Source organism: Canis aureus, chromosome 11, assembly GCF_053574225.1.
Source record: "Canis aureus isolate CA01 chromosome 11, VMU_Caureus_v.1.0, whole genome shotgun sequence".
Taxonomy (NCBI): Eukaryota; Metazoa; Chordata; class Mammalia; order Carnivora; family Canidae; genus Canis; species Canis aureus.
This window is the reverse complement of record NC_135621.1, coordinates 29,746,439-29,769,878: the sequence shown is the minus strand read 5'-3', so window position 1 is coordinate 29,769,878 and position 23,440 is coordinate 29,746,439. Positions and strand designations below refer to the sequence as shown.

The 23,440-nt window shown below is 58.3% G+C and overlaps 1 protein-coding gene across 3 annotated transcripts; it reads left to right on the top strand.

Annotated features, from left to right (window-relative positions):
- Nucleotides 1-2,779: 2,779 nt before the first annotated feature.
- GGA1 (golgi associated, gamma adaptin ear containing, ARF binding protein 1) lies at nucleotides 2,780-21,789 on the top strand. Of its 3 annotated transcripts, none has more exons than XM_077914606.1 (17): nucleotides 2,780-3,218; nucleotides 6,902-6,986; nucleotides 8,167-8,242; nucleotides 9,277-9,375; nucleotides 10,676-10,799; nucleotides 11,165-11,265; nucleotides 11,952-12,032; nucleotides 12,970-13,110; nucleotides 13,218-13,299; nucleotides 14,188-14,295; nucleotides 15,029-15,181; nucleotides 18,071-18,135; nucleotides 18,586-18,752; nucleotides 19,114-19,307; nucleotides 20,165-20,334; nucleotides 20,577-20,687; nucleotides 20,780-21,789. In XM_077914606.1, exons 1-17 carry the CDS (start codon nucleotides 3,176-3,178, stop codon nucleotides 20,888-20,890), a joined length of 1,911 nt encoding a protein of 636 aa, XP_077770732.1. In that variant the 5' UTR covers nucleotides 2,780-3,175; the 3' UTR covers nucleotides 20,891-21,789. The 3 variants fall into 3 exon arrangements, with proteins under 3 accessions (XP_077770732.1, XP_077770734.1, XP_077770735.1); XM_077914608.1 differs by lacking the exon at nucleotides 2,780-3,218 and adding an exon at nucleotides 3,462-3,808; XM_077914609.1 differs by lacking the exon at nucleotides 2,780-3,218 and adding an exon at nucleotides 4,117-4,262.
- The last annotated feature ends 1,651 nt before the right edge of the window (nucleotides 21,790-23,440 follow it).

Sequence of the window (23,440 nt, the reverse complement as noted above, 5' to 3'; positions counted from 1 at the left end):
GCTTGTTTGTGAGCCTTCTACAACCCCCTGCTCCCCACCTCCCAAGAAAAGGATTGAGTGCCCTCCTACTTGCCCTCCAAGATCTCTCCCCATTTCCTCTTTCCCCCTTCCCCACCCATCCTAGCCAGCCTTTTCAGGGTTGGAAGGGTTTCCAGGGAAGGGTCTGAGGCATTAAGCCCTAGGAGGTCAGCATGGGTTATTAGTAAATTACAGAGGCTTCAAGAATAGCTCTGGTTTCTTCCTGTCCCTGCATCCAGAGTTCCCAAGTCACTCAGAGCAAGACATTTGCAAATGGTGGAGATGGACACAGCTTTCAAGGCCAAATCCCTGCATTTCCTGTCTCCTGTGCTTTTTCCTTTCACCATCCTTGGGTTCCTTTTCCTGCACCTTCTCCAGTGACCCCCCAGTCTGGACCAGGCCCCACGTGCCTGGCCACAGCTCCTGAGTCTCCCTTACCAAGCCCTATTCTCTGAGATTTGCTGATGCACAGCCTAGAGCCTTTCTTGAGAGCACAGCCTGCCCCCAACACACACACACACATCTACTTTGCGATGTGGGACATGCTCCTGCACCCCTTCATCCATAATATTTATGAAATAATAGTTTCAATTCATTCATTTATTCAATGCATATCCACCAAATACTTACCATGTAACAGCAACTCTTTTAAGTTTTTGAGATACATTAGTGAACCAAACAGATGAAATTCCTTGCTCTCATGGAGCTTACATTCTAGTGGAGAAGAGGGATCAGAAAACACAATGAAGAAAGTACATAACAACTATAAGTACTAAGGAGAAAAGTTCATCAAGGAAAGTGGGTAGGGAGCATGTGTTGGGGGGTTCACTCTGCAAAAACCATTTCTTTGAATTCTCACAACCATGTTTCAGGTGAGAAGCCTGAGATCTAGGGAGGCTAAGTGACTTGCCCAAGGTCATACAGCTTGGAAAGCAGTGAAGTCAGAATTTGAATCCAGGTCAAATCGATGCTATCTTTAAAACGTAATTCCTGACGGGGTGTTGTTATACGCCCTGAAATCAGTGTGGTAAATACAGTTGCCTTTTCTTTCTGGGATCATTCATTTTGCTAATAAAAGAAAGGAACAGAAAGAGGTCTAAGTACACAATGTGTTACAGCTTTTATTGAGGAATGCAATAAACATACATAGCACTTTTACTGAATCATTTTAATGGCCTGCGGGGAGAATTTTAGAAAAGCGTCTCAGTCGGCTGAATGGTGAGCTGAGGGGAAAAACTGACCCAGCACAACCCCCTCATCTTCCAGATGAGGTCACTGCGGTTCTGCAAGGTGACTCGAGGTCGTTCACCAAGGCGCTCACCAAGCCGAACCGGCCTCCCCAGATTTCCTAGTCTTTGCGGCTTTAACCCTCCCCGGGACAGGGCGGCTCCAGAGGGGTGGCTCCCCGGAGGGCCGCCAGGGGGCGACAGACTGCAGCCGACCCGGGGGAGCCCGGGGACCCGCTCCCTGGGCGTGACGTCACCCGGCGGTCCCCGCAGGCAGGTGGAAAGCCCGAGGAGGGAGACCTTTGCTGGAGGAAGAAGCGGCAGGAGGAAGGACCTCAGGGCTAGGAAATCTGCCTGTCCCGCCCCCCCCCCCCGATTTCAGGCGAGCCCCCACCCGTATCGTCTCCCCACTCTTGCCGCCGGGACGGCTCTGAAACAAAAGCCTGACTTTGTCGCCGCCCATGAAGCTCTTTAATTTTTTTTTTTTTTATTTATTTATGATAGTCACACACAGAGAGAGAGAGAGAGAGAGAGAGGCAGAGACACAGGCAGAGGGAGAAGCAGGCTCCATGCACCGGGAGCCCGATGTGGGATTCGATCCCGGGTCTCCAGGATCGCGCCCTGGGCCAAAGGCAGGCGCCCAACCGCTGCGCCACCAGGGATCCCCCATGAAGCTCTTTAACGACACCCATATGGCTTCCAGAAAAAAAGCTGAACACAGACCCGCATGATCTCGCGCCTGCCTACCGCCAGGCCAACATCCCCGGGAGCCCTGTGGATATGTTTTCGATTCTCTAAATGCACCTTACTCGTTCGACCCTGCGAGCCCTGAAACGTCTGGTTCCCTCCACCCGAAACATCTTTTCCCCCCAGGTTTACCCGGAGAAGTCCGTCCGTCTCGCAGCTAAATGTCCCCTCTGTGAAACCTGCCCTTTCAAGAGCCCCCCCCCCACACACACACACACCTCATTTGCAGTCGGGAGCAACCTCCTGACTTGCCACCACCCGTGGGCTTCCCCCACCTCTGTAATATGTATCCAGCCTGGCCTTTCTCCTCCAGCGCCCATCCCTGAGCAAAGCAATCGCAAAATGAACGCAGACAGCACAGGATTTAGGCTCCGCTCCTTGTGTGACCTCAGACACACCATCTGGCTCATGGGTTGGTTGTGGGGACAGAATGCATTCATGTATAAAAGTGCTTAGAACAGGGGCATCTGCTTTTGGCTGTGCATTTGCCCCAGGTTATGATCCTGGGGTCCCAGAATCGAGTCCTGCATCGGGCTTCCCACAGGGAGCCTGTTTCTCCCTCAGCCTATGTCTCTGCCTCTTTCTCTGCATCTCTCATGAATAAATAAATAAAATCTTTTTTTAAAAAAAAAAGTGCTTAGAACAATGCCTGCAACACTGTAAGCACTCGACAAACTTTGACTTGTCGCTTTCGCCACGGCCAATGTACGTCATGGCCCCTTTAAGGGACCCTCCCACTTTTCCAGTCTAAGCGGAAGTGTCCCCTCAGAGTTCCGGAAGTGACCTCAGAGCCCCTCAGAAACATGGCCGCGGAGGGTTCTTCCGGAAGCAGTCACGGGGATCTTCGTGACGCACAACGAGCTACAGCGTCCCGTGGGGTTTCCATGGTGCCCTTCTCGGCCCCCAGTCCCTCCGCTTCCTCTCCCGCCTGAGCGCCAGGAACGGGAAGGCAGGGGTCGAGTCCCGCCCGCGACGTAGACACCACCTGGGGGGAGGAGTCGGGAGAGCGAGTGACCCTCTAGGCCAGCTCGTTCGCGTCTCTATGGTGCCGAGCGCTCCCGTGCGCCGCTCCCGCGCGTCTGGGCGGACGTTGCCCCTTTAATCGGCGGAGGGCGGTGCCGAGGAGGTCCCGCGAGAGCGGCGGGGGGCGGGGGGCGGTGCCGAGGCTTGGGGTCCCGTGGCGGATGGAGCCCGCGATGGAGCCGGAGACTCTGGAGGCGCGAATCAGTGAGTGTCCGGGAGGGGCGCGGGCCGGACCGGAACCGGAACCGGGGGCACGAGGCGGGCCCCTTCCCGGCGGGGGCGGGGTACGCGGCGCCCCCTCCCCACGCTCCGCCTCCGGCCCAGGAGAGGCGGCGCCCGGAGCCGGCTCCCTCCGACCCTGGGGTGGAGGAAGACCCCGCCGCCGCGCGGGCGCTCGGTGGGCGCGGGCACCGCCCACCCATCCGGTCCTTGGGCCGGAGGGAGCTGCGCCCGGAGCCCCCCGGACGGACACCGTCGTCCCCACGCCCCACAGGCCCAGCCTTCTCTGCTGAAGAGCGGACCCCCGAGTCGTTCCTCGGCCCGGGGTGGGGGGCAAGCCAGCAGCCCCTGGGCGGCCCCGCAGGGAGGGCCCTACTCCGAGGGCCGCAAGCCCTCCGCTGCCCGGCCCGGCCTGCGTGATTCCCTCCTCTGCGTTCCTTGAGCCCGCAGCGCCTTTCAGATTTGCTCGTTCCCTCGCCCAGGACTCTGGCCCATCAGATCCTCCAACTCTGGCCACACCGTGGGGATCCCTCGAGCCCTACAGGCTTGGGAGGGCCCCATCTGAGACTCCAGAGGTAGCGTCAAGCTCCCTCCCACTGCCCTCAGCCCAGCCCCTCAGGTTCATACCTCTGCCCGAGCGAGACTCCTTTCCCAGCCTTGGCTGACCTTCCTCCAAGGCCCCTGAACCCCTTCCCTGTGTCTCCTTAGGCACCGGCTCCTATTACTCAGGCTTCGGAGCCCCTACACTTTCTGCCTGGCCCCTAAGCCATATTGCTGACGGAGATACTGGCTCTCACAGCCTGCCTCCTGGACTCTCCCTGGGCTAGTGACAGCTCCTCCCCAGTCTCTTCTTCGGGCCACGTCTGTGCCAGGGCCTCAGGGAGCTCTCGGTCTACCTTCAGCTCGCTCCTTGGTCCCTGGCACGTCAGGGGCTGTGCGGGGTGATTTGCAGTCATGACCAGCCTTCTCTGAGCCAGTCTCGAGCAGAACCGAACCCTGAGGCTGGCCCAGGAACCAGAGCATTTGCAGGCATGTTTCAAAGTCAGTCTAGCCAGTGGAGGGGGAGGGCATGGAAAGGAGGCACGCGGTGGTCACCGAGACTGTGCCAGAACGCCACAAGTGTCCAGGTCCCCGCAGCAGCTTGGGGGGATGGGCAGGGCCCTGGCTAACAGATCTGACAACTGCAGGACAGGACTTGGACTGAGGGTGATACAAAGCAGTCTCGGGTTTAGCAATAGTCCGGGTTTTCCGAGAGTCCAGAGCCTGATCTGAGAAACAGGAGTCCGGACACCTGGGTTTGGCAGCAGGCTGGACTCTAATAGACTGAGGCTACGATTGCTCCCTCTTTTTCTTCCCCATTATCCCTTACCAAAATGATAAGCTCTTCTCTTGCAGTGGTTTGAGGGTAAAGAGTAGCTTCTAGTAGGTAGATGATATCGTCACCGCTGTGGAGTGACAGGATAGAGTTGTGCTGCATTGTGAAAGACTTCTCTCTGCCCTCCCTGGGTGTTCTCCCTTGCTGCCTGCCTGCCGGGGAAAGTGCTCCCCCCAGGTAGAGGTAAGAGGGCTGGGGGCTGGGTGCTCAGGCCAGAGACGTTGGTCAGCTCTCACTCTGAGCCCAACGCAGGGGAGAAAGTTGGTGTCTCATGATGCCACTGCTTCTTCCTCACTGGCTTCTGACTCAGGAGCAGTTTGTAGAACTAGCTTCTCTGTCCTCACTCAGACTCATGTGTCTGATACTTCTAAGGGACTTCCTGTTTTATTAGAGTCCCCCACCCAGATGTCATAGAGGATAGGATCTAGCCCCATTCTATCTTTCTAACTCCAGACTCGTGTTCCCCAGCCTCTGGCCGTGTTGGGGAACTAGGAGGCAGAGTAGATGGACACACTTTCCCTTGGTGGGGCAGGTGGCAGCGGGGTGGGGGGGGATGACAGCTATTCTTGGGTCCCTGGGTGTTCAGCAGGGGCTTCCTTTCCCCGAGGGACTAGAAGGCTATGCAGGGCTCCTGGAACAGATTTGTACCGAGAGAAAATGCTTCCTTCAGACCTCTGCTTAGCTCTACCTCCTCTGAGAGCTCTCCCAGAGAGAGCAGCACATCCCCCCCGCCCCCAAACACTTTCCATACGTTCTCCTTGCTATGATTTTCTTCATGGTGCTTCACAACAGTGTACAGTGTTCTGTTTGTTTATCTGTCTGAGTGGTAGGTGTTTCTCTCGCTGGGCTGTGAGCTCTGGAAGGGCAGGGATTTTGTCTTGTTTACTTCTGTGACCCCAGCACTCAGAATATTTATTGACTAAATGTGAATTGAATAAATGGCTGCCAGGCACTGGAATCCCAGGGCTCTGGACCTCCCACCACAGCATAGAACCAAGGTGGGCAGGTGCCACATGTTGGGTCCCCAGCCTCCTGTCCACAGATCCCTCTCTATCCGACACCCTCCCCCATGCTGGGCGGTGTTGCCCGTTACACCCCCTGCTCAATGTCCGGCTTGGGTAGAACAGACCAGGATGGGGTGAAGCTTAGAGACAGGCTCTGGGGAAGTAGTGAAGATCTAGCTCTGGCTGTCACCATGGCCTCATCTTGCGTAAAGTATTTTGTCACCTAAATCAGTCCTCATTTCCCTCCAACTTTACAAATGGGGAAACAGAGGTTCAGGGAAGTCACGTGGGCTACCTCATTGTTTTTTAATCAGCATTGGGCATCAGGGAGATGATTGGCTTTGTTTATTACCCCCTTCTGTAAACCTGTGTCCTTTCCTGGCCACTACTCCTTCCTGGATTCAGACTTCTCCAGAACCTATGCCCACCTGCCCACAGCCAAGCCCTCCTTCAGTCATTTGTTTGCCAAGGGAAAATAGGCATGTGCCCAAGAGGCTGAGATGCAGTGCAACTGCAGGCTTGGGCCCTTGGATGAAGGTCAGAGCTGGGGGACACACAAGAGAGAGCTGATCCAGCAGTGCCACCCTGGGCAGGAGCCAGGGTTAGGGAAGACTTCGTGGAGGAGGTGATATCTGAGCTGCAGTCCTTATTACCAAGGTCCTTCGTGCTCTGCCCTTTGCTCAGTGATCTACATCTCTCCTCCTCACACACAGCCTTCATGCCATCCCAGCTTGGTTAACTAACTCCTGCTTGAGCATTGCCTCTTCCAGACAGCCTCCCTGGTCCTAGGCCCGACTGAAATCCCCTGCTCTGGCTCCTTCGCCCTTTGTCACATTGTATTGAGAACCTAGCTTCCCTTGGCCCACTTCCCAGCCAGCCACATGGCTCCTTGAGAGCAGAACTATGGCTTTTTTCTTTTTTTCCTTACTTCTGGATCTGAGTGTATAAATTCCATGAGAACTGTGAGGACACTTTCAGGAGCAGGCAGAAAGGTGTGCAGCTGTGGAGATGGGAACACTAGAGTGTGGCGAACCACCCCTGAGCACTGGCTCTAAAAGTAGCGCTATTCGGGGAGAGGCCACAAGGGGAAGCCAGTGGACAGGAGCTCATCTGTCCATTGATGCAGCTGAAGATCATCACTTGGGTCTTGAAGCTACTGGAACAGGATGTCAAAGGGAGTCTCTTTGTATGCTCAGTCCTGTCCCCTACTGACCAACCCCACTGCCAGAGGGAGTGGGAGAGGCAGGGATCCCTTCACCAGGCCACCATGGCCCTCTCTCCTCCTACAGATAGAGCCACAAATCCTCTAAACAAGGAGCTGAATTGGGCCAGCATCAACGGCTTCTGCGAACAGCTCAACGAGGACTTTGAGGGGTAGGTGGCCTCCTCTTTTGCTCACGTACTCAACAGAATCTACTGGGCACCTGCCTTGCACACTCCAGACCCTGGCCTTGGGCAGAGACATGAGTGGGCGGAGACTCAGCTTTCGTTCTAAATGTGCTTACAAATTAATGATGGTAGTGGGTACTCGGTGCTGCTCGGTGCCACCCTGTAAACCAGGCCTTACTGAACCCATTTTACAGGTGAATAAACTGAGGCCCAGGGGACTCAGGGGTTCCCCACAAAGAAAATGGTAGTCCTGGGCTGCATTAAGCCCAGGCCCGCCTACACCCCAGCCAGTGCTTTGTTGGGACATGCTCCTCAGCTGGGAGGAGGCCAGCAGGCCCTTGGCTCAAAGAGGAGCGAGAACCACCTGCATTAAAATTAGTGCTGTTCAAAAATGCACATTTGGGGCCTGGGTGCAGATAAGGACTAGAGTGGCAGGGAGCTTGGGGTGGCTTTGTTAGCAGGCTCCCCCAGGTGGTGCTGACGTTTGGGGACCGCAGCCAGGGTGCTCCACCTCCACTGCACTCCCACCAGTGCCGGTGCTCTGCTCCAGGAGGCCGTGCATAAAGTGCGGTGACCCCGCATCCAGCTGCTGGGGTGCGAACCCCGTCCCTCTGTCCGCTGAGTCAGCCGGGCATGCCTCCAGGTCTTCTGCTGTAAAGGGGAGGCGAGAGCGCTGCCAACCCTGTAGAGCTCCCCTGAAGGCTGGGCAGGAAAATGCATGTGAGGCTCCTCATACATCCTAAGCACTGTCACTAGTGATGGGTCTTTTATGATCTAGTGGCGACATTGCCATCTTTGATTTTGCTCAGCAGAATGTCCTGTGTCCCCTCAAATTCCCAGGGAGCTATGTCTGCCCATCCTTCATGGTACCTTGTCATGGTGTACTCCCAGACTGGGTCATTCAAGGCTGGGGTCCCACTAGCAGTTCTCAGGAAAGCTGGCCAACGGGCCGAGCTCACGCGTTTCAATGGTCCCCAGCTCATATTCCTTGCTGGCCCTGTCCTGTCAGGCCACATCTCTGGCCCCAGATGATCAGAAAAGGAGCTGGGCCTTTGTATCTGCCCCACCAAAGCCACCAAGGGCTGCGATCCGAGTAGGGTGGTGTGGAGCCCTGGGGAGCCTTGGGCTCTGGCTGTTTGGGATCTGTGCTGTTCCTCTCACCTAGGCCTCCGCTTGCCACGCGGCTGTTGGCTCACAAGATCCAGTCACCGCAGGAGTGGGAGGCGATCCAAGCCCTGACGGTAAGAAGAGGGGAGAACGTGCCATCTGTCCCTTGACCACGTGAATACGACCCAGGGAGGCCAAGATTGAAGTCTTTTGGGGGTCCCATCAGGCTCTTCTTTCGAGCCCAAAGGAGTGGTGCCAGAATGACCTCAATCAGGAGTTTGGGCCAGCCCCTGGGGGCCCAGAGCCTCCCGTCCCAGCCCCTGCACCATTAGGCTTCTTGTGGGGAGGAAGCCCTCCAGGACTGTCTGGACTAGGTTCCCTGCTCCAGCTGGGTGTCAGATCTCCAGGAGGCCAGGGTGTCAGATCTCCAGGAGGCCAGTTACATACTGAATGAAGGCCCACCCCGGGCCCACTGAACCCAAGTTCCTTCAGGATCTGCTCCCGGGAACCTGCACATTTATAAAGCTCCCAGGTGCATTATGGAACCAGCTCAGCCCATCAGTGGTCTCCCGACCGAGACAGTACCGTCCTTCCCTTGGGGGTTCAAGTGTTGGCGCTGGGCTTGGGCCAGAACTTTTGAAGCGATGTCAGAAGAAGACTGGGGGATGCACGGTCTGTGGCCCCCAGGAAAGGGCCCCTTAGCAACTCACCATAGACCGAGGCTGACCTTAGGTGGCAGATAAGCAGGTTTTCTTTTCATAGTTATGTACTTGTTTTGATAGGGTTTTCTCAAACTTGCTAGTCCTATGAGTGCACAGATAAATAGGATAAGGCGAGGTGCATGGTGCCTATTGAAGTTTAAAAAACCTTTGCAGAAAAAGAATAGGGAATTCATTTACAAGTGGTGCTCAAATGTGGCCAGGCCATGGAGGGGCTCCCTCGGCGCTGCCAGTTAGACATTGCCAGCCCTCAAGGGCACCCACCCCACCTCAGAAGGTGGTGATCAGGCTCTGGGGCCTCTGACCCTCAGAATCCACTTGTCCTCAGGAGTCATTCCCCCCACCCTCCACCCTCTGAATGCCCATCCCTGGGCTTCCAGGCCCTGGCCAAGGTGTGGGAGGAGAGACTGTCTCTTCTGACCCCTCTCCTTGGGTTCCCCCCACACTAGGTGCTGGAAACATGTATGAAGAGCTGTGGCAAAAGGTTCCATGACGAGGTGGGCAAGTTCCGCTTTCTCAATGAGCTCATCAAGGTCGTGTCTCCCAAGGTGAGTGCTCCCAGCCCCAGTTTAGGCCTGTGCAGTCATGGGGGGGGGGGGGTTGAAGGAGGACCCTGTGTGGGAGGCACCTGACTGCTGTCCTCCCAGAAACTCACATTGGGGTTCCCACATCTGCTGCTCAGGCTCCCGTTAGAACTCTGGCACAAACACAGAGCCTTCCTTGAGGTCATTCACAGCTGAGTCTGGGATGGTGGGAGGTCCAGGAGGAGGGCTTCCAGGTCACCAGGTAGCTGGCTGCTCTGGAACTGCTCAAGGATGGGGCGGCTCAGGCTTAGTGAGGAATGAGCACAGGGCATGCACGCAGCTGCTGATCAGCCTCCCCAGTAGGCCACTCTGTCTCTGATGTCTCCCCACGCTCCTAGGGTTCTAGTGTAGGGTCTCCCTGTCCCCACCTCACAAGAGTAGCCTCCATGAGACCTTGGATGCTGAGGCCCCAAACCTGAATGGCTGAGCCCCCTGATGGGTCAAGCCCTAGCCTTGGCCTTGGGTGGGGGGTGAGGGGGTCCTCCCGTAGGGCATGCACGTGCTTTTTCTTTTTTAAGATTTTATTTATTCATTCATGAGATACACAGAGACACAGGCAGAGGGAGAAGCAGGCTCCCTGCAGGGAGCTCGATGCAGGACTCAATCCCAGGACCCCGGGATCATGCCCTGAGCCAAAGGCAGACGCTCAACCACTGAGCCACCCAGGCATCCCTAGCATGCACATGCTTATTGCCCCTTGGGTGAGAGCCCACCCCCTTTGTCCCTCCTTCATTCATACCCCTCTCTTGACCAGTAGCAGCTGAATGTTCCAGCCGGCCCCCCATTCTCTTCCCAGGAGGTGACTGGTGTGAGAGCCAGTTGCCTCAGCCTAGTCTGCTGCTAAGAGACTGTGAGTGGGACCCAGGGCCAAGCAATTCCACACCTGCCCCTACCCTGGCCAGCCCCAAGCCAGGTGGCTCCTCCTTCCTGAGGTCACTGAGTTAAGCCAGAGTTGAGCTGGCTGAAAGCAGGCGCTAGGCTCTGCACCTTCCCCGTGTCAGCTCTGCATCCTCACCATGGTGTCACTGCTATCATCCCTACTTAACAGGTGGGGCCAACAGACCTTCAGGGCTGGCACAGCTAGTGAGCAGCAGAGCTAGGAGGTGAGCTCAGTCTGCACCAGTCCAGCCAGGTGGGACGTGAGGGCCCCGCAAGCTGAGATTTCCCTGGAGCCCTGGGGAGCAGCCAGGTTGGGGCAGGGGCTGGGCTGCAGTGAGTGGGGCCAGACAACTGCAAAAGCCTCCTCTCCCCTTGGTGTCTGAAGTACCTGGGCTCACGGACATCAGAGAAGGTGAAGAACAAGATCCTGGAGCTCCTCTACAGCTGGACGGTCGGCCTGCCTGAGGAGGTGAAAATCGCAGAGGCCTACCAGATGCTGAAGAAGCAGGGTGAGGCACCAGATGGTGGGGTGTGAGCAGTGCCTCCTCCCTGAGCTGGGGCTTTTGGCCACTTCAGGGGCAGCTTCTGGCAACGTGGTCATGGAACTGCCCTTTAACTTTCCGAGAACCTATAGCGAGGGGGGCCTGTTTATGGGCTCCACAGAGTGGCCTTAAAATACGGGTGCCTAAACTCCACCACTCAGTTTGGCATCTTAGTTCAGGAGCTGACTCTGGCCCACCAGAGTCCAAAGCCAGTATGCTGGAGAAGGGCTGTCCCCAAGCCTCCATCCTACCCTCGCCTGCCTGCCGCCCCTTCCCATCCCACCCCTGGCCCTAGGTCCTGTTGACAGCCTTCTCACCACTGTCTGCTCCAGGGATTGTGAAGTCCGACCCCAAACTTCCAGATGATGCCACCTTTCCCCTTCCTCCTCCACGACCCAAGAATGTGATCTTTGAGGACGAGGAGAAATCCAAGGTGAGGTTCCAGGGAGGGGTAGGAGGGGTAGACGAGGAGCTTCGGGGCCCACTTGGTCTGAATTCCAGGCCCTGGCTGCCCTGACCTGAAACAGAGGCTCACGCGGGGCACAGTCACCGTAGTGGGTGACAGGCACAGTTTATAAAGCACTTCTGTGTACTGAGTACTTCTCATCCAGAACCCCTGCATTTAGTAAGCACAGGAGCATGTTTGGTATCCCTGGGATTACTTTGAGGGCATTGAGCAGCAGTTTTGTCTTTGATCCTTTCAATGGTAATTTCATGAACTTTGTGTTGAAGAAGCTTGTGCTCATGGGCAAGAAATTAAATAGCACAGAGGAGCTAAGATACAAAATAAAAGGTCCTGTCTACCTAGTCCCAGCCCCAGAGGGTAAGCGCTATTGAGTTTCTGGTACATGCTTTCTGTACCTTTCTGGTACACCCAGAAAGATCCTCTCGTGATAGTCATATAACATTTTGTACCATTTGTTGAGAACTTCTTTGGGGAGTATTCATGTGCAGTGTTTCAGGCGTCCTATGGCCTCCTCCATCAAGTGTCGGTAGAGTCTCACCATTTCTCAAAGAGCTTAATACACGCCCTGTGTCCCCCCAGTGAGGAAATGGGGAGCCAGGATATGACCCCAGGCCCAGTCCTGGTGTCACAGCTGTGCCCCTCCATCCCTGCAGATGCTGGCCCGCTTACTGAAGAGCTCCCACCCCGAGGACCTTCGAGCAGCCAACAAACTCATCAAGGAGATGGTGCAAGAGGTGATGGCCAAGCCCGTGGTGCAGGGAGGAGGCAAAGTGGGGATCTGAGCTGGGCCACCGAGGTGGGGTTGTGTGTGTGCATATGAGGAATCCTGCAGTGACCCAGGTAAAGGGCCTTCTGTGAGGCCAGCTCCCTCTTCCACGAGAAACAGAAATCAGTTAGGCATCGTTCATTATATTTAAGGGACTCACATATGTGTATGTCTTGCATGGAAAGAGAAGAGTATGTGTTTAACTTCTAAGCAAGCATATAGATGTTGTGGGCACACGCTGAAACTTCTTTTATTGATGGAGGCAGGCCATCAAAGCCTACAGTCTGGAGACACTCAGGGCAGAAGTCCCAGGCTGTACTCAGGACAAGCTGGGTGTGCCTTGACAGTGTAGAGGAAGTCCGGGGTGGCCCCTCTCAAGGAGGGTGACTATGCTAGAGGGCACAGCACAAGCCCACCTTTTGTCCCACCCGGGAGGAATGTGCATAGTAAGCATGGCGGGCATGGGATGGGAGGGTCTCTGTCCTAGTGTTGAGTTGTGCTCAGTGACCACGAAGGCTCCCTTTGGCTCTCAAGTGCAGGCACCTCCTTTCAAGGGTCAAACACAAGGAGAGCTAGGGTCATGTAAAACCACAGGCGTGGGTATGTAGCTCTGGTCCTCCAGAACCACCCAGCCCAGATTCCCAAGCCACCCTGGAGATTGTGTCTGAGGGCTTTGGAGGTTCTGACTGGCTCCTGCAGAGGCCTGGGCCCAGGGGGCATCAGGACAGAAGAGGAGAGGAAGTGAGCACGTGGTTGGCAGAGGGCTTCTTGGACTTAAATGCCCTGTGCTGGGCACGAGCACTCTGTGGGGGGTCACACCAAGCCAGTGGAAACTAGAGTGCTGTGGACAGTGCCTGGCTCAGAGCAGGCATGACCTGGGCTCTCCCGGGCTGCTGCCTCCCCAGGACCAGAAGCGGATGGAGAAGATCTCAAAGCGGGTGAGTGCCATTGAGGAGGTAAACAACAACGTGAAGCTGCTGACAGAGATGGTGATGAGCCACAGCCAGGGCGGAGCCTCAGCCCGCAGCAGCGAGGACCTCATGAAGGTATGGGTACTGGTCCAGGTTCAGTCTGGGTTCACCGGCCTCCTCTGCCCAGCCCCCACCCTCACCTGGCCCCCACCGGCCTGACCCTCCCACCCTGCTGCCCCCAGGAGCTGTACCAGCGCTGTGAGCGGATGCGGCCAACACTCTTCCGACTGGCCAGTGACACTGAGGACAACGATGAGGCCTTAGGTGAGCCCCCAGCAGAGTCACCTAAGACTTTTCCTCCGCTGCCTCTCTCAGGCCTTGCTAAGTATCTGCAGTTGACAGGAGCTGCCACCAGGGGGCCCCCCTTCTCCAGGACCTCGGATTCCTCCTCATTGAGGAAGCAGAGAGCAGGAGCAGATGTGGTTATGAGATGCTATGGGCCAAGCCCCTGCTTGGGCAGTTCATTTACTGCCCACAAGCTGAACAAGCTGAAATGGGGAGAAGGAACTTGCCCAGACCAAGAGCATAACAGTGACAGAGCCAGGGTAGGCCAGGGGCTCTCGCCAGACACTGCCTCCTGGTAGGTAAGGGCTGGAAACTGAGGACAAGTCCCGCAGGCTTGAGCAGTCCGGAGCGGGGCCCTGTGACCCCTGCCAGGGCCACATTATCAGGTTCTTGTCCTTATTCTCTGGCATCCAGGGTCTCTGGGCAGCAATCTGGGTGCCATCTCAGCACCTGATACAGTGGAAGCTCACTGAGTGCCTTCTGTGTGCCAGGAACCTAGTCCCTGCCCAAGAGACTTGCTTGCTGCCCAGACCCCTCTAAGCCCCAGCCCCTGAGGGGGTGGTGTTGGTAAGGGCCTAGTTTGTGCCCGGCACTGTTCTAGTCCCTGGGGATATGATTCCTCAGTGGGGCGTGCAGCCTATGGAGAGGAGACAGACAATAAGCAAGGACGTGAGCAGTGATGGTTTTCCAGGTGGTGGTCAAGTGGAGACACTGGACAAGAGGAGGTGGCAGGGGGCCTGAGTAGAGCAAACGGGATGCCCCCGCCCCACCCCCTTACCCGAGGGCTGGGATGGATGCAGGTGTTCATCTCCCCCCAAAGGCCCCCACCTTCCCTCAGCCTAGTCTCTCCTCTCTTGCCTGTTCCAGCCGAGATCCTGCAGGCCAACGACAACCTCACCCAGGTGATCAACCTGTACAAGCAGCTGGTGAGGGGTGAGGAGGTCAATGGTGATGCTGCAGCCAGCTCCATCCCTGGTGAGCATCTGGCAGGGGAGCTGGGGAGGGCCCTACCAGGCTGGTGGAGCGCTGGTTCCAGAGCTGGGGGCTGTGACTGCCAGGGTGACCCTGGCCCCTTAAATAGGGAAGGCCCCTAAGGAGAGAGCTGGGGGGGGAAGTCTGGGCCAAGGCTGCAGCTGTGGGGGAGGAAGTCTGGACATGAGGAGGAGGGAGAGGGAGCCAGGGTTTGGCAAGGACGGGCAGAAGAAGGAAGGCCTTTCTTTCATTTGATAGATCTGGCACCTGTCATGTGGGGCTGGAAGGCACCCTCCAGGCTTGGTTTACTTATCAGAAGGTGGGAGGGAGGGTTTAGCACACAGATGTTGTAGGCTCGGCTCCAGTCAGAGTGAAGTGACAGCCATGGGGGCCCACAGAGGTTAGAAGGGACCCTGTTGGGGGGCTGCAGGGGCAGGGGTTACACAGAAGCAGCCGAATTTAACTGACATCTCAAAGGATGGGGGGCAGCTGGCCAAGTAGAGAGAAGGAGAAAATAGGTTCTGGACAGAAGGAACACCGTGTGCTAGACAAAGGGCCTGGTGTCAGATTTGGGGGCCAGGACAGTATGGCCAAGGAGGGCAAAGGAAGCAGGAGGGCTGTGGGGGGTAGGGGGACAGCTTCCTGCCCCCCAGGTCCCCCCCCGCCCCAGCACCTTGGCCTCCAACAGCCTGACTGTCCTCCACCCAGGGCGTGCCTGACTCTCCTTTCCCCGCAGGGAGCACCTCGGCCCTGCTGGACCTCTCCGGCCTGGATCTCCCTCCTACGGGCACCACCTACCCAGGCGTGCCCACCCGCCCTGCTGACCCAGCCAGCTCCGAGCAGCCTAGCACCTCAGTTTCCCTGCTTGATGATGAGCTCATGTCTCTGGGTGAGGAAGGGCTGGGGCCCAGAGGAGGGTGGGCTGGCTGCAGGTGGAGGGGATGCCCACAGTACGTGAGGCATCCTGCATCCGGTGGGTCCTGTGGGGTTAGGCCCATTTCACAGCTGAGGAGGCTGAGGCTCAGGAATGTTAAGGAGTTCTTACTGGGTCACTAGCCAAAGGGTGAGACTGGCCAGCCTCTAAAGCGAGCTCTGGTGAGCCGCCCATACCTAGGCTCCAGTGGCCTGTGGGGAAATGGTGGGACTTCCCCACAGCAGGTTAGAGCCAAGAATTGGGAGCCTCCCAGCAGAGAGCTGTGGTTTTCCCACCCATCTAGAGGGAGAGAGGCATGGGATGCCTGGGTGGCTCAGCAGTTGAGCATCTGCCTTAGGCTCAGAGTGTGACCCTGGGGTCGGGGGAGAGTCCCTGTGAGGAGCCTGCTTCTCCATCTTTCTGTGTCTCTGTCTCTCTCTCTGCGTCTCTCATGAATACATACATACATACATACATAAATCTTTAAAAAAAGAGGGAGAGAGGCACAGGGACAGAGCCATGGCCCTGCAGTACCGGAAGCTCCGGGGAAGCTGCTGCCAGAGCCCCAAGCACTCCATGTCCCAGGCCGGTCCTGGACTATGGGCCAGCGGCAGGGCTCAAGAGCCCACGGGGACCAGGCACATGCCTGGGGAAGATGCAGGGGGCAGCCAGCTGGCCAGACAGTTGTTAGGAGTCCAGCTTTCTGATGCAGCAGCCCCCTCTGAGGCTTTAGAAGCAGGAGATCGTGGTGGTGGCCTCTCCGTCTCAGCCCTGAAGTTATTAAAAAAGAAATAAAAAGAGCTTGAGCTCTGTCAGAGGAACCTCAAAGGTTTAGTTGCGGGAACTGACTTCGATGCCAAGAGTCAGTGTGTTCTCTCGAGCCAATTCTGAGGTAAAAACCAAACCTAATGGACCGGAAGAAGCACTCATGAGCCAGGGTCCTGGGCAGGTGGCTTCCCTAACCACGGCTACCAGACTGTCGTATCACAGACCACCACTCTCCACCCACCACAGGAGCAGATGCCACCAACATCCCTGCTGTACAGATGCAGAACCAAGGCTCAGGCAGGTGGGGGGGGTGCCTTGCCAAAGGGGGCACGCAGGTTAGGACGAGGCACTCAATCCTGAGTCTCTCTCTGAACCTTTCTGTGGCTCTGACTCAGCTAATCAGCCAGGAAAGGGACACAAGAGCTTGGACAGTGGACCAGGACGGGGCTCCTGTCTAGGCCCAGCAGCTGGCACCCTACCTAAAAGGGTCTGGCCACAGGGTGTCTGTGGGTCTGCTTCTGCCTCCCATCCACCTGCCCCCTCTTCATTCTGAGCTACAGAAAGGGACAGGATGGTCCAGTGACAGAGCACCCCCCCCCCCCCGCCCCCGGCTCATCTGCCCCAGCAGAGCATGTGCCAGGCAACAACTACCCACCTGGGGCAAAGCCACCTTTTTAGGAGAAGTGAGGTGTGCTTCGTACTTCCTGTCCCTGGGCCGCTGCCGCAGAGCCCTGAGCCTCCAGCTCCCATTGGTTTCTACTCAGAAGCAGAGAAAATGTGGGAACAGGAACCAGAAGTGCCAGGGCAGCACCCGCCCAGCTCTGGGGGAATAGAGGAAGCCTGGGGACCACAGAGGGGGCCTGTCCTAAACGGTTCTTCGCCGCAGGAAGGGTGAAGGAGGGGGCAGGGTAAGCAATGCAGACTTCCCGTCTGCTGAGGAGGGTGCCCCGCACGGTGCAGGCACTTCCTCTCATTGCTCTAGTGTACCGCAGTCCCCTCGTACAGACGGCTGCTGGCTCAGTTTTACAGACGAGGCACAAGGAGGTTGTCACCAGCCTGAGGTTACACAGCCAAGTGGCAGAGCCGTGTTTGAACTCCAGGAATGAGGCCCTGCTCCAGCCGGGCCCAGATGCCGCCACTTGCCGGGTGTGTGGCCTGGGGCAGGTTACTGCACCGCCCTTGGGGTGAACAGGGTAGTTTGAGGATTCAGTGAGTCCCACGGTTGAGGAGCCTGACACGTCAGGGGTGTGTGGGAAACCTTAGCAGCCACCCCCGTGTCATCCCTGCTCTCAGGGTGCTGTGCCCAGAGAGGAGACCCAGCCATCTGGGCTGCCCGTGCCTTGCCTTTGCGGCACTTCAGGCTGCAGGTCACTTCTTCAGGATTTGCTAGAAACAGGATAACTTGTCTTCTCTAGGTAAAACCCGTGGTGAACTTGGTCTCGAGTGTACCTCAGGGCGGGCAGAGGTCAGACTGGTTGGTGACCTGGATTGCCTTCTGCTTATCGGCAGGCCAGTAAGCAGAGCCATCCACAGGGCCCCCATCTCTCCTTGGTCCCAGCCAGCCCACCCTGTGGGCACGGGCCAGGGCAGAGAAGGCCTCAGGAGTCTGCCCCAGCTCACGCCTGCCACTGTGCACATGCGGGCACTGCAGCCCAGCCAGCCTGGCTGTTCAGTCTGGGGCACCGCCTGTGCTCTGATGTCCAGAGGCCACTGTTGAGTGGGCACAGTGCCACCCCCTGTCCATGGATCCTCACCTGGTATCTCCCACTGAATCCTACCTCTCCACCCACTCGGGGCTCCCAGCTGCCCATTGTCTCTGAAGACAAAAGTCCTGATGTCTAGTGATGGAGGTGGCTTCAGAGTGGCAGGAGAGGAACACCAGTGGGTGCAGGGAATGGGCCTTCAGGATCTTTGGTTTCTGCTTCTGCTCTGCTGCTCGTTCCCTCTAAAAGTGGGATTTCCCCGTTGAACTAAGCCTCTCGAGGGGATGTAGAGGGAGGGCAGGAGCCAGTGACCCCCAAGCCAGCACACAGCCCCCAGCCCCTGTGTTTACTCTCAGGAATCCAGCTCCTTTATCTCTGTCTCACTTCCTCTCAGGCCTCAGCGACCCCACACCCCCTCCAGGCCCCAGCTTGGACGGTGCTGGATGGAACAACTTCCAGGTAGGAGGGCCAGGAACCCACCTGACCTGTCCCAGGGGGAGGGCAGCTGGGACAGGCAGCCTCCAGGAGGCAGTGAGGAGAGGGGACCCTGGGGCGGCAGGGGCCCTGGCGCTGAGGCACCTGTCCCCAAGTGGGGTCTGCGGTTGGGGGAAGGCAGGCATTCTCATCTCCACATGCTCTCCCTGCGAGTCTCCATGTTGGGTTGAGACGGGGTTCCCCGTTCTTTTTTGGGGGGTGACTTTAAGGACCCTGGAATGTGATGGTTTCTAGAGTAGAACCCCAGACCAGGCCAGCCCACAAGAGGGGAGTGGGCCAGCAAGAACGTCCTCTTCCGTGCTGCTTCCCCAGATGTCACCTGCAAGGAGGGGAAGGGGCTTCAGGGCAGCGCCAGGTGACTCTGCCCCTTTTCAGCATCGCCCTACCCATCTGCATGCTTTGTGTGCCCAACAGTCCTCCGATGGCGCAGAACCCCCAGCCCCGCCTCAGGTCCCCAGCACAGACAGCCAGCCCTCAGCGCAGACATCCCTGCCAGCAAGCAGTGGTCTGGATGACCTGGACCTCCTGGGGAAGACCCTCCTGCAGCAGTCACTGCCCCCGGAGTCCCAACAAGTGCGGTGGTGAGGGCACCCCCTGGCTGGAATGGGGTGGGAGTCCCTCCCCCCACTCCTCCCCACCTAGAGGACTGCTATGTGCTGAGCTCCGTGCTGGGCTTATGGGAGGCAACAGGGCCCGAGGCAGGTGCAGGGCCCGTTCCGTGGAACAGAGAGGTTATGAGAGAAAGGGGAACTGTACCCTATAGGGCAAGGGTGGCAGGTTGGGGAGCAAGAGCTGCCTATTCCAAGGGGAGGAGACCAAGGCCGGAGAGGCAGGGAGGCATCTCAGCTGATCATTGGGGACAGCCAGGAATCCCAGCCTGTCCTGTGACCCTGATCTCTCGGCCACCAAAGATTCACCCCCAATGCCACGTCCCCCAACAAGGGAGAAGCAGCAGCCTGCCCCCCGGCTCACACTCCGGGACCTGCAGAACAAAAGCAACTGCAGCTCGCCCAGCTCCAGTGCCGCTGGCCTCCTTCATACCGCATCTCCCGAGCCCCCTGGGCCTCCGCAGCAGCCGACTACGACTGAGCTCTCGCTGGCTACCATCACTGTGCCCCTGGAGTCCATCAAACCCAGTGAGTGGGCCAAGGGCGCAGGCAGCTACGGGCTGAACTGGGTCAGCACGCCATCCAGCAGCACCCCCTCACTGCCCTTTTGGGAGCTTTGGGTGAGACCCCTGCCCTTCCCAGGATTCCACTTTTTCATCCATCTCAGAGCAAAGGCAGAGTGCTCTATAGAGTCCAAGGTTCCATAGGCAGGAGGACTTCGTACGCTGGCTGCTGAGTGCTGCCTTCCCAGGAAGTCAGGGCGAGGACATAGAGGTTCCAGGTCTCTCCGAGATCATGAAACCAGACCAGGGTAAAGATGTAGGTCCAAGCCTGAGCCTCTCCTGCCCGGGAGCAAAAGGGAGGCCGCTCACAGCCCAGGCTGCGAGCAGACAGGTAAAGCCTGACTAGTCTTCTCGGCCTGTGACTGCCATCCTGTGACTGCCCTGTGACCAAGAGCATCACCCCCTCAGTGTCCCCAGGGAGTGGGTAGTGGTGCCCCTCTCTTACCAGTAGGGAGGATCCTGGACAGCAGAGTGACCGTACCAGGGTCACACGGGGAGAGCAGGACCCCAGCCCCCAGCCAGGCCTTCATCCCAGCTCTCCAGGGAGCAGTGCTGGGGGAGCCACAGCGGTGACTCCGTCCATGGTGGCATCTTGCCTCCACCAACACGGTGGAAGTCTGCCTGCCCCACCTGGGGGCTGGTCTGTAACCCCTGGCCACACTACTGCCCAGGGTCAAGGCAGGGACCTGAGCATGTGGACTCGTTCACTTGTTCCCAGCAGAGCCGCGAGTGCCTGATGTGAGCTGGGTGGGGGGAGCTGTTTGGACGCCCATGGGCTTGGGCCTGGCACCACCCATCACCCTCTCCCCTTCCCTCTGCCAGGCAGCATCTTGCCAGTAACAGTGTATGACCAGCATGGCTTCCGGGTCCTCTTCCACTTTGCCCGAGACCCGCTGCCGGGGCGCTCCGACGTGCTGGTGGTGGTGGTTTCTATGCTGAGCACTGCCCCCCAGCCCATTCGCAACATCGTTTTCCAGTCAGCTGTCCCCAAGGTGACACAAGCCTGCCTCCCTCCTTTCCAGGCAGGGTGATCTGGGGCTGGACGGGAGTCAGCTGTCAGGGGGCGGGGGGAAGGGGGCAGGGTCCCCTGGGGATCAGGGGATAGAAGGGAACCAAGGGACAAGAGCTTCAGGACCCTCCAAGGAAGAGCTGGCAGGTGGACTGGGCCTGGTCCCTCAGGATGGGGACAGGAAGCCAGGGCTAGCTGGGCCCCGTCCTGCTCTCCTGTCTGCAGGTCATGAAAGTGAAGCTGCAGCCGCCTTCAGGCACGGAACTGCCAGCATTTAACCCCATCGTCCACCCCTCCGCCATCACCCAGGTCCTGCTCCTCGCCAACCCCCAGAAGGTGAGGGGCCAGGCCATGACAGCGCCCCGCTATGGGGTGGGGGCAGCCTCTTCTCTCCCTCTGACTCTCTGCCTTCACCCTCTCTGCCGCAGGAGAAGGTTCGTCTCCGCTACAAGCTTCTCTTCACCATGGGCGACCAGACCTACAACGAGATGGGGGACGTGGACCAGTTCCCCCCACCCGAGACCTGGGGGAGCCTCTAGAACAGGGAGGGGCTGGGGAGAGGAGGGGGCAGCAGGACTGGGCGCTGTCTGGCCTGGGTGGGAGGCCATGGTGGCCTAGGACGCCCTTTGTTCCCATGGCCATCCCCCCCTGGCCTGGTGCTTCTCTCCATACCCCTGTGGGCCCCTCCTTCCTTGCCCCCTCCCCTGCGGAGCTGAACCCAGCAGGAGGCTGGGCCTGGGTTTGCACTGCTGGGGACCTTTGCCACAGCGGGGAGCCTGGAGCAGGGGAACAGCTACCTGGCCCTGGAAGGACTTGGGGTCGTAGGGGAGAAGCAGGGCTGTCAGGCAGGGGCCAGGACCTCAGGCCCAGCCCCAACCCCAGCCTGGGGTGGGGTCGTCCCCACCTGTCTCTTATGCCTTATGGGAAGGCCCAGCCATAACTCGGGGGCCATGCTGGAGCAGGAACCAGCTCAGGCCTCCTCCATAGGAACCGGGTGACTGGGGGGGTGACGCCTGCACCCCCAGCTCTTTGCACTCTCTGGTGTGTGGTTTGACACTCTTTGCTTTTCTTTCTCGGTGGCCCTGTGGTCATCGTCTCAGGGGGCCCAGTTGGGGGAGCCCCACCTGTCCCCCACTCCTCGTGGGGGCTTCACTATACCCACCTGCCCCCTTTTGCCGTCAGGCCTCCTGAGGGACTGTGGGGGCTGTAACTGCCAGCCCAGAGGTAACGGCAGACCTAGGGCCCCAGCTGGGAGCTCCAGGGCCCCTGGCCAAGGGAGGTCCCTCATTGGAATCCTCGGGGCGTCTCCTTGGGCCCCTGGCCTCTGCCTCCTGTGGGTGGCCCCCCTCTGCCCATCCGTCTGTCTGTGGGCGGAGTGGGGTCTGTGTGTGAGTGAGAGCAGGAATATTTATGGAAATAAAACGTCCTTTTTCCTGGACCAGCTGCCCTCCTGGCCCTTCTGAGATGGAGGGAGACGAGGGTCCAGGAGTGGGAGGGTCCCGGGGCTGCCCTGCAGGCCTCCCCAGCCCAGTCTTTGGCCATCCAGCCAGGGTTCTCCTCCTCATCACCCCTGAGCCCTTCACAGGAAGAGGCCCTGCTTGGGGGCCCTTGGCGGTGCTGAGTCACCAGAGAGGGCCCAGGGCTGTGGCGGGCCCAGAGCCGTCCCAGCTGGAAGTGAGTGGCCGCTCAGGCCTGCCTGCCAGGAGCCCCAGCTGCTGCAGACGCTGAGTGGGAGGCCCCCTGTTGCGCACAACTTCCGCCTGCTGCTCTCAGCCCTCCAAACACAACTGCGGCCTGCACACCCCTGAGGGCCCTGCCTCGGCTTCTCTTCTCGCTTTCCCCAGAGGCTGCTCCCAGGAAGCAGGGTGCTAATTGCAGCAGAATGTTTCTAGAGAGGCCTGGGGATGCTGCGCTGGGCCCCCTGCCAGTCCCAGCTGGGGCACACTTAACCCCCTGGTGTTACCAGAGTTTTCACTGGGAGACTTGGTCCAGTCCCTGGGGAATGGCTCTGCCAGGAAGCTGAGAGCAAGCCAGCGTTAGGGGGAGTTAGTCCAGGGCACGGCCCGGTGTGGTGTGGAGTCAGACCTCCGTACTGCTCTGCAGGAGGGGGTTCCCGTTGAGATAGGTCTGGACAAGGCTGCCCGCCATCTCTCTTCCCTAGTAGCCGATGAGAAGTCCTGCATTTAAAAAAGTTTCACTTTGCCTAACCCAGTGTTTCCCAGGCTGAACCCCTTTCCACAGATACTATTGGGAGGTGCTGGAGAACAGCCCAGTCCGCTGGTCTTCCCAGAGCCCAGCATGCTCACTCCCCAGCCTGGGCACTCCTTTCCATTCAGCAAATGAGGGGGGTTTCTCCATGCCAGGTCTCACTGGATGTGCCTCACATCACCACGGGAACCCCCCTCCCCAGACTCAGCCCTCCTGCAGTGGGGCTTCCACACACTCGGACCCCTGCATACCCCCAGCCACATGGCCTGATTCATGTTCCCTTCTCTGCTGGGCCAAACTCCACCTGGACACTTGTGATGTCCCTGAAAGAGTCTGTAGTAGGAAGGTTCTTCTAAATGAAACGAAACCCTATTCCCTGTGATGCTGCCCTTAAGTCCCAGAAGCACCATTTGCAGTACGATCTTGTCCTAACTGTGGAAGTGCTGCAGGGTGGGATGGGACTGGGTGCAGCCTCGGGCTGGGAGTCTCCACCTGCTCCCAGTGGGGTCCCGGGCTTGCTGTGTGACTTTGAGGGAGATGCTTCCTTCTCTGGCCATTGGGTTCCGCTTTGATTGTGGGAAGGGACCTGGGGAGCTGTAAGGCCTCTCTGAAGCCTTCTGAAGAGTCCCTGAGCAAACTGGTCACCAAAGTGTTGGCATGGGGTGACCAGATGTTGCAGGGACAGGGCTATCCCTTTTCATCTTCCTGACCTACCACCTTCCCTTTTTCCTAGTCAATCCATCCCAACCATCTGCCGTCCTGCAGGTGCCTCTGAGCGGCCTGCATGCGAGGCATGGCCCCGCGGTCAGCCCACAGGCTGGCATGGAACCTGTGAGCCAGGAGCTCAGCATGTCACACGAGAGCTGGGAGGGAGCCCGCAT